Below are 20,624 nucleotides of genomic sequence, written 5' to 3'. Positions count from 1 at the left end.
CCAGTCTTACATTTAACTAGAATCTAATTCTAAGCAGTAATGCAGCTGATTTGCAGCTTTTATAATTATTTAGTGTGTTAAATGCCCAAAACAGCTTTTTTCTCTTTTTAAAGAAGTTTAACAGATTAATATGTCTTGTGTGTTTAAAATGCTCCCCCTAACAACACTTGTACAATTTTGCATTCTTATTTATTTTGAAAAGTTTTGTTACTAAAACCATTACTTGTTAATCTAAACAATGGTGGAAATTACACTGAAATGCAGCAGCTGCTCATTGATCTGTATAAAAACCCAAAACCAAGATCCCCCTCCCAACCACACAACTGATGTTTTTGTAAGAAATATAAATTATATACAGTACTTTGCCCAAAGAACTTTTAACTTTCTTTCAATGGTAGATTACATTGTGCAATGTCCTTCTCTCTTTATAATGAGAATGACCTGATAATTAAACAAGAATATTAAGTAAAGGTAAGAGACTGTGAAGTTACCTCTAACAAAAATGAATAACTAAACAAATAAATGAAGCAATGCACCCTACATGGTTAAACAGGACAGATTTTGTGAATTGTCCTTAGTTTGAAACATACATGTGTACTCGGTTTTCATCCCATTCATTCCCATCCTTTCCACCATTCAGTTCTATCACCCACCTAAAAAGATAACCTAATAGTTTCAACAGTGTTAGACTGTCTATAGCTCAAAGGGATGCCGTTTACAGAGAACAGTGCATGTACCAAACAACAACCTTTTGGTCTTTTACAGCTGTAATGATTTTATGCTGGTTCATAGGAGAAGCAATACTGATACAGTGCGTCCTGTGCCCAAGAAGGACTTTACACTGCAGGGCAGGCAAACGTAAACTGCCACCACCTCTGTGTTTGAACCTGACCAATTCCCTTAATTTACCAAAGCTCTAATTGTAAACAGACAATTGTGCGATGACCCAGAAGTGCCATGAAATTCTGTTCATTGTTGAAAATGTGCTATAAAAGGATAAAGGATGTTTGCTTCTAAGATTATTAAATTTGTCTCTCGAAACAAGCAAGTACAATTTGTTTATTCTGACCTGAAGAATATATATATATATATATAAAAACACAAAAGCAGCATTTTTGCACTTTTCACTGAATTGAATTCACAGGGTGACTTGCAACATTTGAGAGACACAATGTGTTACATTTGTATTGTTTTTCCATTTGGAGTCCCTGCAGGTTAAATGACTTGCTCATGGTCACATAGAATCAGAGCTGGGATTTGAACCTATAGCGTTAACCACCTATGCCACACTAAAAGTGTTAATGCAAACTTTACATATAAACACTAAATTTCATGAATTATTTAAAGCAACAGTAAGCCCTCAAATTATGATGAAAACAGTAAGTCTAAACAGTATGACCTTCAAATAATATCAGTTACTTACTGTAAATTAACCGGCATCTCCTAGGAAGGTATCTAGTATTACCTTTAGTTTGTGCAGTCTTAATCAACAGTCAATAACACCTGCATAGTTTTTTTCTTAAATAATCAAGTTTACCAACTATTTACTGGTTTGTGATCTGAATTATAATGTCTTTATCATACTTTTAGTCTACTTTTTAAAATAATAAATATAGTAAAATCATGCATGCATAAATCTGAAAAGGGCCTAACTTGTAAACGGACTATAATAAATTACAATATGATTAATATTTTTGGGGGTTCTGCATTTATTATATGTTTTTCATTTAATTTTAACCCTGCTTTCTTATGTAAATTCCATTACAACAAAATAACCAATTTAATATGACTGTGCAAAGTAAAAAAACAACCATACCTACTGTTCTCCTTTAAATCTGCTCACTGAGTAGATTTAAAAAGTAAAAATATATAAATGAATAGATAAAACTAGTGTCTCTAAACTACTTACTTCCCCAATGCCTACCATGTTAAAAACCTTTCTGGAGGATGGTCTCTTTAATTTTTACAATTAGCCACTTACTTTCCTAATGCTATATGCCATAGTTAATTTATTACATTTGAATCAATACCAAAAATAAAAAGGTTGTAATAAAGTTATTTTTAAAATCAACGTTACAAATGAATGTCTTCTTTTTTCTGTTTGTCCTGCTTTAGATGGTGCACACAATGCAAAACAAACAGTCACCATAACAACTGTAAGATATCTACAAGCAAGATGCCTTAATTACTCATTTTAAAGGTTAGCTTAGTAAACCTGGCCACAGCTGGTTCACCAGTTCCAAATGCCATTTAAGCATTCAGCAATTAATGATCACAAAGACCCTTTAACAGAAAAACACACACTAGCACCTTAGTAGCAACCTCAGATTTTACACAAAAAATAGATAACTGCATTCCAGTATCATGTGATGTTTTCTGTTATGAGAATGTTCTCAGAAACTGGATTTGTTTTGTCTAACTTGGTGGTATAGACTAATGTTTTACTGCAAATAGAAATTACTCATAAGCTATACTATAAAGTATTTAGCTTTCAGATTATCAAACTTCCCTTATTTTCACTGAAATAAAATGCTAAAATCTGAATATATATATATAGGTTATGCAGAAGCTAGAACCTATCCTGGAAACAAAGTAGGAATAAACCCTTGAATATACTGTCACTTCATGGCAGGGTACATGGAAGTTATAAACCAAAACACAATCAAAGAAATCCAGTTCAGTGCAAACAGTTAATATAATGTGAATGTGTTTGGTGTGGGAAGAAAAAACGGATTACTCGGCAAAAAGCCACATCTGTATGAAGGGAAGAAAAAAAAAATTCCACACATACAATAACTAGATTGGCAATCAATCCTAGGTCTTTGGAGTTGTGACACAGCAGTGTTAATCACTACACTACTATTTAAGTAATGACAATTACAACATAATTTGTATACTAGGGAAAAAGAGCTTGCTCCTGGGAACTGTTAGACACTGTAGTTTGGTTTAGTTCCAAACAGCAGTCACAGAATATGCATGGCACCAATACTGTATATTCAGCATATTTGTGCCTGAATGTGCCAAAAGCATAGCAGGATATCATAAATATAAACTGAGCTTTATAAATATTAATGTTACTCACATTTGTAGTAAATAATATAGTAATCATTAATGTTTGATATTAGTTTATGGGCAAAAATTCATTTTAAATGGAAAATTAAGACTTGGATGCATTTTTTTTAACAGCAGGCAGCGTGTTGCTCATTTGATTACAACTGTTTAATTTCAGTAAATGCAAAACTACAGTTGCTAATCAACCATTTATTAAATGGATTCTTTTTGAGGAACTGTGTGCATCTCACGGAGACAAGAACCAACTTTGCTGAGAATGGCACTGGCTCATTGACACCATGTATTGTAAAATAAAAGTGTTCAAAAATAGAAGAACAGATTTATCTGCACTTTACAATGGTCTTTACTGAGGAAAGGAAATTCTGTATATGTGTTATTTTTGTGTGCTTATTGGTTTATGTAAAACATCTCTTAATGGCTAACTAAGGATACACATTATAACCTCATAGGGAAATCCAACAGCTGCAGCTTTCAGTTGAACATAATGGTATGCTCTTTAACTATACTTATAATGCACCTTTCTCAGTAAAGTGGTCAAAGGAGCTGCGGATTGTCAATTTCTGATTGACTAAAATATTTGCATACATGATATTCAACAACAAACATTGCAGTGATATCATTTACTTTCTTAACATATGGCTTGTAATAAAAATAATAACCTGTTCAGAGATACAGAGTAAACAAAAAATCATAATTTTTGTTTTTCAGTACTTAACCTACTAAGGTTACACTGCCTACACATATAAGAAAAAAATAAAAGTAAAAAGAACATGATGATAACAAAAAGTACAAAAAAGAAAGAGAAGAAAAACAAAGCAACAGACATTTGTGCTCCTGCTTATAACATGTGTAAATGTTGTCTGCCTGGTAGCATGGCTCACCCATTTGATCACTACAGTACTGGACAAAAGTAATCCTTTAACCGTCCTGTCCTGTCCTGTCTGTCTCTCTCTGTGTGTGTGTGTGTGTGTGTGTGTCTGTTTAAACCCCAGTCTTTCTTCTTCCTACCAATTCAGCCTTTGCCAACAGCTTGCCATGTGAGTGTCATTCCAGCCAAGCCATGGAAAAGCATCGCTTCATTGAAACCAGAATTGAAGTTCTTCTTGCAACCCAAGAAATTCATGCACTTAGAGCATAAAATGGGCAAATTCTTCTAAATGTTCTATAAGGGTGTCTTGTGCTAAAGTAAGGGGTCTATTGTAGTGTGCGAGTTTTAAAATAAAATCGGTTCAGATCAGGATTTGATGGTGTGTGGTCATATGGCCTCAGGATGTTTAATGAGGAGATTTAACTAATCTTGTTTTCATGTGAATGTGTGATTGGTTCCAGTTTTCAGTTTGACTCTCCGCAGGTTGTAATGAGCATGCCACACCTATAGGAATATAAAAGAGCCTGGGGAGGTTAGAAAAGAACAAAAAGAATTGAGGAAGTAAGAGGGAGAAAAGACCAGAGCAAGCAATATCGGTTACAGAGCCAGAACTGACAGAACGCGATAAAGCAGTCAGGGGAAACACTAGGGGGGAGCCGCGCAGGAGCTACTCCAAGGGTGGATTGGGTCACTTCTGCTACGTTGTGGAAAGCAGGAGCGATCGTGGAGTTCCAATGGATGATGAGATGAGCATAAAGACGACTGACAAGGGCTCAGTGCATCCCAGCAGATACCAAGGGATGGTGACCTGTCAAGGTGGGGCAACTATTGATCCAGTGGTCACTAACATGAAGTTATGATAGATTTGGGTTCAGTGCACCCTGGTAGATGCCAAGGGATGATGGCTACAACTGGAGTCAGAGGACCACTTTTGCCATTGTCTCAACCCTGCTTAGCACGACTAAAAATTGAGTGAGTGGAGTGAGACAAGAGAGAGTGAGAGGGAGCAAACAATGGCCAAAGAATTTTAAAACGCTGTGTTAACTAAAAATCTGCACGGGACCACAGACCTCTAACTTCACCACATTACCTTACCCACCCACAAGCCGCCAGCTACAAGGGAGGGAAGTACAGCCAAATAAATCTGTGCAACTGGTGGCCAGGGTCCATTGCATGGCCCTGCACTTAAAAGCACTATTAAAACTCCCAGACTAAAAGCAGACCCATGCCTTGTTCTAAAAAGGACATGAAAAGAATAAGAAAAACATTCTTGCACCCAAGCCATTTGTATCCATTTCTCATGCTGGTAATAATTCTTTGCATTTATATAGTGCTACTCTCACTACTAAAAAAGTGCTGAGCAATTGCAGGTTAAGGGCCTTGCTCAAGGGCCCAACAGAGTCCCTATTGACATTTACGGGATTTGAACTGGCAACCTTCCGATTGCCAGTGCAGATCCCTAAGCCTCCTACTTAATGTTCATTTAGGACATGTAGTACACAAATTTAGAGAATACCGCCCTATAGTAGGTCATTTAATCCCATACCACCATATGCAGGACCACTCCAGCTTTCTCTGTGTGCTGGAGTCCACTGCAAGACTTATTTCTGCATGTGGTGCTCTTGGAAGCCTCTTACCAGCAGGGCATACACAAAGAATTGGTTAAAAATGTGATCTAGTATTTGGGAGGTGTGAGACACGAGTTCCATCACGTAAATAAAAATAAATAATGTCTGTTGGACACTGAAAGAGACAGCGTTTTAAAGCTATAACTTTGTCTACACCTCAACTCTGAATACACTCTCAAATTTAAGTGGCTACTGTGCCCTCATCCTGGGGGGATAGCAAGCCTGATATACGATGGAGGTGACAGAAACAGACATATATTTGTCACATATTTTGTAAAAGGCTGATTCACCTGATACCGATTACATATGAAATCTTGAAAAACCATTAATATATCTGTTTAAAATTGAAACATACAAAATAATTAAGTAATTAAGTTTGTAGGGTTTGAATACTTTATGGATCCACTATAAATGCTAACAAAATACAAAATTATCAAAATGTCTATATTTAAATGAAAGCAGCTGAGAGCTTCATTTAAAAATATAACTTTAATAAAAACCGCATATATAAATAAATCAGGGAAAACATTCAAAAAACATTAGATAATTCACTTATTCATTAGTTATATAATGCATCTACTGAAAATTTCTATAAAGTATTTTACCATATTATCACGAACAATGCTGGTGAATATATTGTATTCAGAGATGAAACCTCGCATGACGAACACAAAGAAACTAACAATCAGTAATGACTAAATAGGCATGGAAAAGTTAATTTGTAAAACACTGTTTTAAAGGATAAGCAATTAATGTACATCTTTAAATATAAGAAAAAATTGACGCAATCAGGCAAAAAAGAATTTATTGAGAATAGTTCATCAGAAAACTAGATGGTAGAATGCAAAACATCTTTATAGCCATGTAGGTATTATAAGAGCAACAATTTTCTTTGTTAACTATTAACTATATATTAACTATAGTGGAACTGGATTGAAGAAGGTGAAATAATTCTAAACCTAAATTTTTTTTTCATCCAATTTTACTCCCCCTATGTCTTCAGTCCAGGAGAAACATTTCACGTCACAGGTTGTACCTTTGAAATACTGCTACTCTTGTTACAAGTGTTCAACCCTAGTATGGGAGTGGGGGGTATGGAGGGCTTGCTGGGACATCTTATAACTAGAAACAATGAAAAAAAGCTAAATGTTATATATTTTTTGACAATCTACATGTGTCAGATAATGGTAGTGTTTAGCTTCTCTTCAAATGAAGATCCATCAAGGAACAAAAGCATGTTTCACATAATGTAGCGTAGTTGATGTATCCACACTAATCTTGTTAGCAACTAGACTATTAAATACCAAATCAGCTGTTAAGGTTACTCCAATTTCTCTTCAACGTATGGGGTCAAATTAAACTAGAAGCAAAAAATAAGACAAAATACCAATGGGCAAGCAGCATGAACTTCAATTATATGAAAAGGGTTTAAATATCAACAGTATTTTCACACAAAAGCCTCTGCGCTTCAAATCAATTAATTCCAAGAGTTTTGTTAAAATTACAGACAATCCCAAATCAAGAATTTTGCCTGAATTTTTAATCCATTCTCAGTTGTTAGGTTTAAGTGTCAAACTAAATTGATAAAAATAACAACTTACAAATTTCTAGTGAAACCAAGCAGCACAAATGGGCCTGACAATAAAATGCTGTTTTAATCAGCACAAATTAAAAGGTAATTTTTTGCTTTGCTTGCACCCCAACCCTGTCAACTCCAACTAAAAATCATTTTAACATATAACAATGCACTACATACAAACATGCATCTCTCACTCTCTCCTTGATTCTATCTAATAAAGAAAAATTGCAAATAAATGTGTTAAACTTACTATATATTTGAAACATGGCATCTTCAGGAGTTTGTAAAAATTCTGCTTTAACACCATCAGCTCTTTTGGTACTGGTGAGACCCTTGTTGAATGAAAACAATCACTGAAAAGCAGAGCTCTTGGACCTATCTAGTGCATTTACACTGTGTCAGTTGTTCTCCCATCAAACACTGCCAATCCCTCCACCTTCTTCCTAGTTCCCAGGGTTGTGAGTAAACACTTAATAGTTAACCTATGAAATCATGGAAGAGGGCAGACTGAAGGTATTCTCTGGCTGAGAGACAGAGAGAGAAACAGAAAAAAAGGAAGAAATCAAGCTTTTTGGATTAGTCATCTCAGTGTGTGATCCATTAAAACATAGAAAATTTAATGATGACAAAACTAAAGAAAATTTAAATGAATAAAAAATGAGGAGGTAAGGCAAATTCTAAAATAACATTTAGAACTGCGTGCAACACAGCTGAATCGGAAAGGCAAAACAAATATCTTGCTGGAAGGACCAACTTACTGTGTAGGATGAAAGAAAGGCAGAACAATAAAAAAGTGATAAGATGACCTGTAAGATGGAATACAGGAAGAAAGCTAAAAGATTACATTACAAGGGACACAGTAGGAAGTATTTCTCTCTTAACATCACATAAAATTAAAAAAAAGTGACGTGTTTGAGTCTGTGGGAAATAGAATGAACTTAATTAATTAGAAAAACTAGAAATATAGATATCACGTACTTCTATATGTAGCAACGGACGTGAAAGTATAAAAGGGTGTAAAAACGATATGTTAATTAAGAAAGGAAATACTCAAATAGACAAGCTTAAACAGGAAAACATACTTATTTGATGAGAAAAACAAACAAATAAATAAAAGGAGACAAAAGAGAACTATCACCATAAAAATATTCATTAAATACGGTAAGTAAGAAAGAGTAAATGCTGTCCCTTTAAGGTTCCTAACCAGTTTAACTTAAACTGGCTTTTTTACTTGTAAAACTCTTTCCCTTCTTAAGTTGGGGACAGACGAACAGAGGAATTAGCACAATGTTAAAACATAATTTTACTTATTATTTATAAATATTAATAAATTGAACAAGGGGAACAAGTTATTTGTTCAACCATCCTTCTATTTATTTTCTGAACTGGCATTCTACATTAGGGGACCATTCCAGGATGAAAAGTACAGGTTAGAGAATGATCCACTTGATTTTACCTGCAGCAAATGATCTAATTGTTGCTAAAATGAAAGCAAGGAAAATACCCTTGAATATGAATCAGTTAAAGACAATTTGTGTTTAAAAAAAGGAAAGTAAGAAGCAACAGCTTAAATGAGCTTCTGGTGTATGATGGATTGTTAATGTTTGTGAAATTTGAGAAGTAAACACAATAAAAAAAGAAAAAAGCAAACACATACCAAACAAAATATGTATCATTACTAATTCAGCATGGGGCAAAAAGAGGAGAAATAGAATCTCATGAAAGAATTGTTGGTTTCAAAAGTACAGTAACTATTATAAAATTGTTATTTTTAAGAATAAATTCTTTGTGCTTCATATTTTAAAAATATGTACATTTTAGATTGTTAGACTAAGTATTTCATTTTTATTATTTTATGTGAAGACAATTCCCTTGTAAAAAGTTGCTTAAAAAAAAAACAAAAAACATAATAGCAGGAGTTTTATTAAATTCAAATAATTAAAACTCCTTTCTCATTTCACATAGCCAACAGAAGTACTTCACCTAGCAAAACAGTAAAGTGCAGCGAACAATGACCTTTACTTTCTAACATAATCAGACCTTACGGAATTAAAAGCAGGAGAGTTAGACAAAAGAATTACTATACAGTCATCAAAAATAAACAGACACATGTGAAGGCTTATCCTTGCTAATCAGATGGTCAACAAACAGGGAAAAGACTATTTTCACACCTTCTTGACTATTTAAATGTAGATGCTGCTTTCTGTGAAAATGTAAAAAACATCTGAAATAAACCTCCTGCTTTGAGATCTCTTAAATGGGTGATCCAGCAGAGACAAGGCATTTATCTTAAATTTAATTCCTCCCATAATTCTTAAGCTAACAGCTTTTGTTTTAAAGTGGATCAGACTTGTAACTTTAATCTTCCAGGATCAGCACCTGATTAAATTGAGGGGGAAAGTTAACTTGCCTCCTCCTCCTCATCCAGCTGTAAGTGAAAAAAATCACCATAGTAACAGAGCACAATAAGCAGGGTGCAACAGAGAAGTACAGCCTACTAAAGCCAAGAAATGACAACAGCTTACGCTGTACTGTATACTGCTCAACACACACAACCTGACAACAGAATTACCAAAATAATATCATTGTGCAACATATAAAACAGGATAAATCTAAATCATATCAGCTAAATTATAGATTTGACAGAATGCATGGTAACTATTTCTACCATAAAGCAGATTAAAAAAAAACTAGAGTGTAAGTCGTGCAGTTGATTCATCTCAATTGAAATTTTATGTAGCGCCTATTTATTATACCTCATACATATCTACTACTACAACAACAGGTAAAATAAATTACAAAATAACTTACAATAAAAATACAGAAACACCACATAAATAAGGACGAAACCATCAAGCAACATTCATTCTCTGCAGACACAATACATAAAGGCAAATAATACTTTTATAAAGTGTTTAAGTAATACTCCTGAAGTTCCAGATGCTAAAAGGAAACTGTCTACTGATATAAAGCATATATGTAAAATACATCCATGATTTTTACTAGATGATCCCAATCACTGCAGAAAAATCACAAGTGCTAATTTCATTTTGCAGCTTTCTTATTTGGACTATATACGGAAACAAAGATTTTTGTATTGGGTGGAGGCTCTGAACAAGAAACCGAAACTAGAGATGAGCCAGCCTTGAAGGAATGACCCAGTGTTTTGTAAAAGTCATATTTTCTGTGTTTATTAATGTTATCCATCCTTCTACGCACTTTCTTGATTTGTTTATTTCTGCCAACGTCATCGGAAGTTAAGATTTTAATTCTTTATCCACTTGCATAAGGCAGGCAACACTGTAGATAAAATCCCAGTTCATCACTTGGTGTACCAACATACAAATCCATGAAAAAACTTAACAATACTGAATGACCAACAGTGACAGAAAGTTAAAACAGCTGGGGAACACAGAGTGGCATGCTTCTAGCCAGGCTATCTGTGTCTCTTTTCTTACTTTCCCTGTCTGCTGTCTGGACTATGTGCAGGAATTAGCTCCTCTCGGCCCTGACTTTCCAAAATTTGCATTTCTAGTTGCACTACTCTACCTCTGCCACAATGAATGCATTTGATTCACGGTACAGACACTGGCTACTATGGCACCTATTCACACTGTTTCAATATACCTATCGCAAATAGCTGTATTAAAACTAAACAGACATTTTACTAATAGGTTTCTGTTACTGGAGTGTACACAGCACACTATTTTCTGCTTGGCTATGTCATCACTGAGCCCTGCAAATGAGCAGCGTCCCAGATCATTTGCTCCTTGCCTTACATGCAGTTCTGCTGAGACAATAATGCAGATACAGAATTTTTACTTCAATAAAATAAGTATTGCATTACAGTACACCTTCGAAATTCGTGGGGGTTACATTCCTAGAGTACCCGCGAATTATGGAAAAACCGCAAATTATGGATGTGGTTAAGAAATGCCTATTTTTATAATTTAAACCCTAAATATGTCTCCAAAACACTTTAATTTCATTTCAACCTCAGTTTAATACATTACCTAAAAAAAAGAATGTAAAGGTAAACCCGTATACTGTACAGTACTGTACTGATATGTCACCCCCAGTGCTAGAATGTAAAATACCGATGTTACCGTTATATGTATTGTAATTCATACAAGCGCGTTTTCTTTGCCAGAAGCCTTAGAAGGTGCAGGGCATTTCGATGGCACCTTGGGGCTTTAATTCTTAAACTGCCACATACGTGGGGGTTAATGCATCCCTGGATGCCAAATACTTTTTGCTGCACTTTTAAAGTAAATGTCACAATTCAGAAAGAAAAAGTGAAATTTTAATGGAACACATTTTTTTTCATGCAAAGAGCATCACAATTACTGCAACGCTGATCATGTTACACACTGCCAATGAATTGTAAAAACTATTTAAAAAAACTACTGGAACAATATGTACAAGGTGCAACTGACGCCATTGATGAAATTCAGTAAATCACCAAGCCAACTGCACTTGAACTGGCTGTACGGAAGCACACAGAGGTAAATGCTGACGCTGGCAGGCTAGTCTAGTGCAGCGGCTCAATCCCAGAGACAGTGAGGCTGCAGTGCTGCAGGGGCTGGCAGTGGTCAAGAGCTGGCTGCTCAACGAATGTACAACACTGTCTGATCAGCTCCGGCATGCTGGTAAATTGTACTGGGAACTGACAATAGCCGGTTGTGACACTCAATGAATGTATGTCACCGAATATAATCGTCTCCTACGTGCTGGCAAATGGCACTGAGAAACGACTATAGCCAGTTGCAGTGGTTTAAGGATTAAGAAGAACAAAACGGAAAACACGAGAACACTCAGCTGTTGACGCATCACAGGGCAGCAGTCAATCAGCAGCAAGGAGAAATGAATAAAGCTATAGCGGTCCAGAGCCGCTAAGATTCATACCGTCAAGAAGACGGTGATTTATTTATTTTTATGGTGGAGATTCCAGGGACGCACCCAGCCTTGACCCAACCCACACACACTCACTCACAAACAGAGACAAAAACAAAGCAAACCAGTAATCAAACAGCAAATAAAGAATGTAATGAAAACAAATGAAAACAACAATACCATCCCTGTTCCCCTTACGGCGATTATACACTAAATACAACAAAGCACCAACAAAACACGCACAGTAAAGTTCATGAAAAATGGCAACGGATGAATACAGCAATAAATACGGATGAATACAGCAATAAATACGTACAATGCAAGAAAAATTGTATGCAGTAAAATGTGTGTACAGTGACACTAAATGTACGTACATGTACTAAGTACTGTACGTAGAAAATTAATTATGGTTACACACCAACAATGGCATGATGACTTCTCCGATGAGTTTAATTTTACTGCACAGCAAAGGAGGGCGTTACAGCTCTACTGAAGGAGCCTCTTCAGGCGACTGTGTAGCACCGCCATTGTTGTTCTTCCGGCAGTCATCAATCCAAATCCCTAAAGCAGATTCCATCCGGACTACCGCCTTATTACATCCACTTACAACTTGTTTTGCACCCTGGTTAAAGGACACTGCGGCCGTAGATCTTATATTCTTTTCCTCCTTTTTGAAATAAAAAGAATCATGGACTCATTGATGCCGTAATGGCGTCCTACAGCGGTGTAGCTGTTCCCTTCCTTCAACATATCCAAAACTTTTACCTTTTTGGCAATCGGTAACATCTTCCGTTGGCGCTTGGGCCGTTCCCCTGAAGCAGGAGCAGATTGTTTTGGAGACATAACGAAGGGATTGACTATGCACAAAGATAAACACAAAAGAGCACAAAAGTTAACTCTTTACACAGCTAAACACGTTGATGCTGAATGAGTGAGACTTAACTGCGTGCTCTGATTGGGTAGCTTCTCAGCCATCCACCAATAGTGTCCCTTGTATGAAATCAACTGGGAAAACCAACTGAGGAAGCATCTACAAGAAGTAAAAAGACCCATTGTCCACAGAAACCCGTGAAGCAGCGAAAAATCCCTGTTATACATTTAGATATGCTTACATATAAAATCTGCAATAGAGTTAAGCCGCGAAAGTCAAAGTGCGATATAGCGAGGGATTACTGTAGTCCAGAGTACCGCATGTTGAATGGAAATGTAAAGACAGTCCTACCAGTAGTTCCTGAAATGGTGAAGACAGGTAAACGGGTTCAGGAGCGCTCCAGGAAGATGGCAGACAATCCAGATTCCAAACACGAAATGATCCAGGACAAAACAAGTAAGTACAGGTAACCCAACAGAAGGCAGGCAGAGAGACAGGAACTTGAAACACAAATTACATAAACTTTTTTTTTTTCTTTTGGTCACCGGCCCTCTTTTTAAAAACCGCGCTGACATCCTTTGATCCAAACAGCCCCTGCACCCTCAGCAGAAGACCAATCGGAGCCACTGCAGGGACTGCTGGGAGTTACAGTTTCAAATTCTAATAGAGTATGCTCTCAGATTGGCTGCTTTCACCATCTCAAGCCGTGTTTTCCTCTACGGTTGCTTCCTGTTCTCTCTACAGTGCAGCACTGCCACGAAAAAAGCCATAAAAAATTGCAGAGGATACTTGCAGTTTCCGCTAACAATTATTACTTAGGTGCTAAGAAAAAAATCCGCAAACGACTGCGGCCGCGAACTCTGAACCGCGTCTTCACGGGGGTCTACTGTATATAACATTATCTGAGTACTGAACTGTGTTGCTAAACATAACACTGTACTTTCAGCTCATCAATAACAATTCTTAAATACGGAGATAGACTATTTCAATAAAGAGAAGGAATAATACATATTGGCTGAGCATTTGACTCCAATTGACAAATTATCTTTGTGGACTCTTTTACACATGGCTGCTGAAAGTGTGTGCAAAGGTAAAACATGCACAGGCAGAAAGATTCCAGTGGACACGTGCAGACTACAAAATCTGCAACTATAACCCATTTAAAGGTTTGCATGACTAAATAACCAGGTCACTTGCTAAGAAGTCTGCCTGTGTTAACCTAGTGTCTTAGAAACTGATAACCTGGTTTCTCTGATTGGAATAAGGGTTTATATATGGCATTTTCGAAACCAGGATTCTGCGAAAAAACAGGTCTTTAAAGCTCTTGTAACATACTAAATTAAGCTCTCACTCTGTTCTGTAGGTTACTGGTATTCATAATTTACTGTCGAGTTATAGCAGGAGGCTCCACAACATCTTGGGTGATCTTAGAATCATTAAAATACTATGACATGTTTCAAAACGTGATTAATGTTGAAAATCAAGATGCAGAATGAGAATAAAGCAACTGGTGAGTGCTACATTGCAGGTCAGATTAATGTGTTGTTTTAATTTTTCTTGAATTACTTGCATTTTATAGCAGGAAAACCTTTGTGCGTCTGTTGAAAAACGCAGAGCAGTTTAGGAATGCAAACTGATATTCCAAAATTGTTTTTCTCAAGCAAGCAATCTAATTCTCCACTAAGCTTTATCCCTGGGTCTTGAAATACTGTAATCAATACTAGTTAAACTATCAGGGTTTGGAAATGAATTGATAAGAAAGCTTCAGGAATATTACTAAATTATTGCTACTGATTTAAAAAAATGTCTGCAGTTCTGTTGTTCTGCAACAAACTAACATAAAATAACTCTAAAAGCATACAAACTGTTAGCCCATACAAACTGGTAACACATTTAAAAAAGAAACAGCATGTTTCATCCTTTAAGATTTGCCTGTGTGAAAATGATACCTTTGATCTTGGATTTTACTTAAAATTTAAAACACTCTTTTTGCAAAGCCAGTTTAATGAGCACACCCTAGCTTATTACATACCTGTGGGAAAAGGGAGAAATAAAACAATACATTTTAGGTGATCTTTTTCCATTAATAATACTGTAACAATTTGTACCTCATCTGATTCAAGTTAAAATTTTGTCAGTGGTCTCTTTCTTCTTAGGTTTACCTGCATCCGAATCCCACTGTTTTCTTTCTTTTTAATGTAAATGTGAAAGAATGTTAAGGTTTATTTAGAAAAAATGCATGTGTCCAATGGTAAACTACGTGTATAACAAAATATATCTGTCAGTATACAATGAAACACGCGTACAATCTGTTAGTCTGTGTTAATGGGTATTTTGCTCATATCTGTCTGACATTATGCATGTTACTAAACAAATGTGCAAAACAGTTTGATGCTGTAGATGTATATTGCATTGTATTGTATTGTATTGTGTGTTTTCTCCAGTTACTCTGGTTAAGATATGTAATTTTGATTAATAATCAAAATCTAAATTGATCAGGTGTGAGAGAGACAGTGATACTGAGCAAGTGTCAAAAGTACTGGCAACTTTGTTCAGAATTGGTTCCTGTTTTGACCCAATGCAGTCAGGATGGGGTCTGGTGACCTATGACCCAAAACTTAACTTAAAAATAGATGTACATACTGTAACACAATTGCTGAAGAAAATAGAATACTAGTCTCATGAAGGGAGATACTACGCTGGTACCAGAGTATTTCTCAGCCTATAATGAAGCTAATGAAATAAAACATGCACCATGGGGAGACTGTCAATATTTACTATCTGGGCTTGTCTGTTTGAAATACATAGAAAGCTTTCAAAGGTCCATTAAATGAAAGAAAATTCAATACTACAGTATTTTGTTCCAGAACTAACATAAAACAGAATGACAATACAATGAAAGGAAGCTGTGCCTTATTCTTAAAGGGACTGTTTCCCTAAAGTTCAGAATTTCATAATCCTTTTAATTAAGGTATGGAAAAAGAATAACTGACAGGTTAAATTAATTCATTATATTAGAAACCAGAACCAAGCCTCGGCTCATGTAGTCCAAGGCCTCTGAAATTATGAATTTAACAGATTATTAAACACTTCAAGCAGTATTTTTAAATCCATGTTGTTCAAGACTGTAACCCTAGGTGGGCCTGTAAGGATTACTGAGTTAACCATATGCCAATATAATTTCAATTTAAAAATATAAATTTTACTTTTTTTTTTTAATGGCACACAACTACTATTTTTAATAAGGTTGTAAGATGGTGTTTGATTTGCTGTCAGCATAGATGAAATCATAAAAGTTCATGAAAAGAACTCAACATTCATTTTTCCTCCTCTGATGTATCCATTAGAATACTTTACATCAAAGAATATCTACGGATTTGTGATGTGCTTGCAGTTTTTGTTACAGAAATACTTCCACCTATACACCCCAAACACCATAATCCTCTTTTAGAAAAAAAGCAAATTCTCTTTTCTGCAGGCACTGTGACATTTATCAGCATGAACATAACTATACAATATTACCAAATACCTATTAGCTCTTGGTCTGAGCTGATAAATCCTGGAAATAGTTAAATGTAAATAGGCTTTCATAAATTATATGAGGAAGTTAATTTATAATTTACAAAAACCTAAAAATCAAGGCAAATACCTTTCTAATGAGAATATATAGCATTAATTAGGAATATACAATTTATTTGAATTGTTATAGTATACAGTAGGTCAAGAGACAATTAACAACACTAGTAAGAATTATAAAGCATGTCACTGGAGGTTGTATTCTGGTATTAACTTCAAAGTGTGATTTGAACACCTATAATATTGTAGTGAGTTAGGTGTGCGACCTATTAATAGAATGTTGGAGGGGGAAAAAACTTTCATTTAAATTAATGATTAAGTCAGTTTTTTTGTATATCCTAGGTGAGTGCTGATTCCAAAAGCTACCCTGCAATTGTAGTTGGAAAACTGTACATAGCATAACTATATATAATATAGTGTATCTCCTTCAAAGCACAATAGCTTTCATTTTTAATAAAAGGATGCAATACATAATATATTAGTATTCACTAGATTAGACTGACGCTTGACAGAGATTATATGCAAGGTTGCCCATATCGACTGGAAATATATCAACTGAATGTATAGAACAGCCCTTAGAACTGCTCTCAACTGGGAAACAGGAATTTATGTTCATTACTCTTCTTCTCTTCTTAATGTTTACATTTACAAATTATAAACTATTCATGGATGTTCATGGCATTCTTATATCAGCCATAGATTACCCATTCTCCATACCGACCTCTCACACCAAGCATGCTCTAGCATTTCAAGATCTCTTAGAAGCCTATGGTTTGTTTTTTTTTTTAAACTATCATAAAAAGCATAACCCTTCCAGGATATCACAACTACCCACAAACTGTCTTTTCCTTTACCAACATCATCATACATTTTTCTAAGAAAATTATGCAGCTATCAAGCTGAAAACTCTCATTTGATGGAACTTTCAGATACAAACCAATGCAGCCTTATGCATTTTAGCCCACCATAGCTAACATATAAATGACTACGTTTCCTTGAGATCAATTCCAATGCTGAATTTTTCAAGCACATGCTGTGTTCTGTAGGAATCTTTCAAGGCATAATAATATCTTAACTTTTTTTTTTTTTTAATAAAAGGATGCAATATACTGTATATTCATATTGCCAGACTAGACCGATACTTAATGAAGATTATGCAAGGTACTTCTATACAAATGCTGAACTGCTACTTAAATCATATCATTCACAAAAGAGAACTGGGCAAACAAGTACATAAAAGAGAATTTCCTAATCTCATTAGGAAAATTACTATCATACACACGTAGATCAATAACTATTAAAATAAAGTATTTTAATATTAAGAGGTGGCATAATACTTAGCAGAATCCAATAGTAATTAAGTTTAAATAGTTACTTTGACCGGCCTAACATTTCACATGCAAAAGAAGAAAATATACTGTAGCTACACAGAACAGACAGACATTCTAAAATTTAGGACACTGTAAAATGCTACAGACCATTCTGGATTAAAAAAAAAAAACACACACACTAATGTGATCAAATTTTTAAGAAAACTCACAGGAATTAAGTGATGTCAAAAAAACAAAACTGTATAATTATTTCATGAACCTCGATTGTCATACTAAAATTCCAGTTTGATTTTAGTGTTTTAGATAAGAACCTATTTTAAAAAATAATGAAACTTCTATGTACTAAAATCAAAAGTTTAAAACTCAAGCCCTTTATCTTCAAGACAATCTTAATTTGCCTCCTGCTTTCAAAATACTTCCCATCCACAAGCATCACAAGGAATATTCATTCCTTATAAATCGAGCTTTAAGTATTATTAAATACATTTTAAAGCTAGTAAAACTTGTGCCACATCTAATGTTGCATAGTAGAATGTGTCAAGCACTCACAAATTCATTGCAAACAAACATGCACAAGTCAGGGTCAAAAAAACTACAGAGGACATGCTTTGTAAAAGTAGTGTGTGTTCTTCAACATATATGGATGTACAAATATTTCCTCTTAGTTTTAATCATATTTATAGATAATGGTGATTTAATTTAAAAACAAATAACAAAACTGAGTAATTGCAAGCATTTATTAGACAAAAAAATGTTGGAAAGGTAATTGTCTACTGAAAAAATAAATACACCCATAGCTTCAATAGCTGTGACTTCATTGACAAAAATCACTTCTTGTAGAAGTTTCTTTCAGATTTCTACATCATTTTACCCACTTCCCCTTATAGACCCCTTCAACTATATGATGTTTAGGGGTGTTCCTGCATGTGCTGGTCAGCATCACATTGCTCGAAGGTTAAAATCTAGGCTTTTACTTGGCCATTCCATAACCCTCCATTTCTTTATTCTGTGCCATTCTTTTGTGACTTTGTGTGGCTGTTTTTGATTGCTGCTTTGCTGCACGGTCTACTTAGATTTCAGCACCAAGTTTTTGACAGATGGCCTCACTTTGTATTCAAGTACTTACTGGCACAACATGGCATTCATGGTTGCCTCTATCCTGGATAGGCCCCTAAGGCAGACAAGCAAGCCCCAAGCTATGCTTTACAGTTGGTAGGAGGATCTTTTGGAATTGGAATTGCCTCATCCATCCAGAGCATACTGTTACAAAAGTTCTGTCCTTCACCCAAGTCTTTTCTGGCTTAGTATAGCATTTATATTATTTTTAACAGCAAACGTTTCTTACTTCCTGACCATACACGTAGGGCAAAGACAAAGACAAATTCATTAATGGAGTGAGCGGACTTTTTTGCACCAACTGGAAGATCACTTGAAGACATGAAAATACACTTCAGTAACCTGTATGACATGAAGCACAATAACAGGCACTACTACACTTGCTTTACTATACTGCATTTTTTCCCTTGAAGAAAATGTTATTACATTAGCAGAAGCAAAACAGTGAGACAGCTTTTTAAATGTGTGGTGTGTTATTTATTTTGGTGTAACAAATCCTGAATGATTACTTTGGTATAAATCCTTTAGTAATTCAGAAAATTTTAAAAAATACTCTTCCTGCCCTGTTCTTTATACATCCAAGGTAGAATTTCATTTATTAATCTCAAAACAACTGTGAGCTTATTTCACTCTCCACACCACAGACTTTTTTTTTTTTAAATAATCTGCATCTACTACAAGGAACATGACAAGGAACATTTTAAATTAAACATATCAGCAGACTATTACATCCAGAAAAACATACACATTAAATTTGATTCAAGTAAAAACATCTCAAAATATTGCCAAGCTTATAAGTATATTGTATGTATGTAACATTTTTCAAGTCATAGTAACTTGAATAAATGTATCTTCTAAATGAACTATACTAATACAAGGTGAATGTGGGTAGCAGTTTGCATAAAGTATAGTTTACATCTATAGACCTCCTTTTTAGCAATTTTAGGTGCCTTAGGGCTGCTTGCTTCATTAGCTAAAGAAAAAAATAACTTTCCACTGCACCTTGAACTGCAATCTATGCTGTATTCTTAAAATGACATGGTGCCTGGTCAGCAAAGTAGGCAGTCAGGCTGACATATACTCTACACAAACAAAATAAATTGGACTTACCAGTTCATAGTTGACCAGGGGCAAGCACGGAGTCACCACCTGAAAGAAAACACACGCATGCTGAAGCCCAAAATGTGACTGCTTGGAAAGGGTGAAAGAAAATGGTTCCTTGACAAAAATCGTTTTGACAAGGCCTCAACAGAGCTAGTAAATAAAGGAAGCACATTCCACTAGCAAATTATTAACTTGAAAGGTGTTTCCTGATTAAAAAGACCTTTGTATAACTGAGCATGAGCAAATACACATTTTTCCCCTTGAGCCTGTAGTCACACAAAGTAAATCTTTGCTTTAATGATAATTCCCAGCAAACCTTTGCTATCATTACCACTGGACACGCACAGCAGTTAAACAACACAGGTGAAATGGAGGAAGGAACTAACTAAAAGCATTAATGGTTTAACAGATAATTATACCAAAAAAGTGTCAAGAGCTGCAGAACAATAATCTTTGTGGTGAAAAAAAACCCAAAAAAGACAGTGGTATTACATATGCTTATTCTGTGTCAAGAAATCAGTTAACTAATAATTCTTAGAATTGTCATTCTATGAATATTTTATTATTTTACACAGGAACGTTTTCA

The 20,624-nt window shown here is 35.2% G+C and overlaps 1 protein-coding gene across 4 annotated transcripts in view; it reads right to left on the bottom strand.

Moving 5' to 3' along the window:
• Nucleotides 1-20,624, bottom strand: part of LOC120529514 (tensin-3-like) — a 333,361-nt gene that overhangs the window by 166,044 nt on the left and 146,693 nt on the right. For all 4 annotated transcript variants that reach the window (XM_039753385.1, XM_039753384.1, XM_039753386.1 and 1 more), the window contains exon 4: nt 20,045-20,083. In XM_039753385.1, coding sequence (XP_039609319.1) covers nt 20,045-20,083 — 39 coding nt within the window. The remainder of the gene's footprint in view (nt 1-20,044; nt 20,084-20,624) is intronic.

The sequence above is a fragment of the Polypterus senegalus genome, chromosome 5 (genome assembly GCF_016835505.1).
Source record: "Polypterus senegalus isolate Bchr_013 chromosome 5, ASM1683550v1, whole genome shotgun sequence".
NCBI lineage: Eukaryota > Metazoa > Chordata > Cladistia > Polypteriformes > Polypteridae > Polypterus > Polypterus senegalus.
Note: the sequence above shows the minus strand (reverse complement) of the source record. Positions and strands in the feature narration are given on the sequence as shown.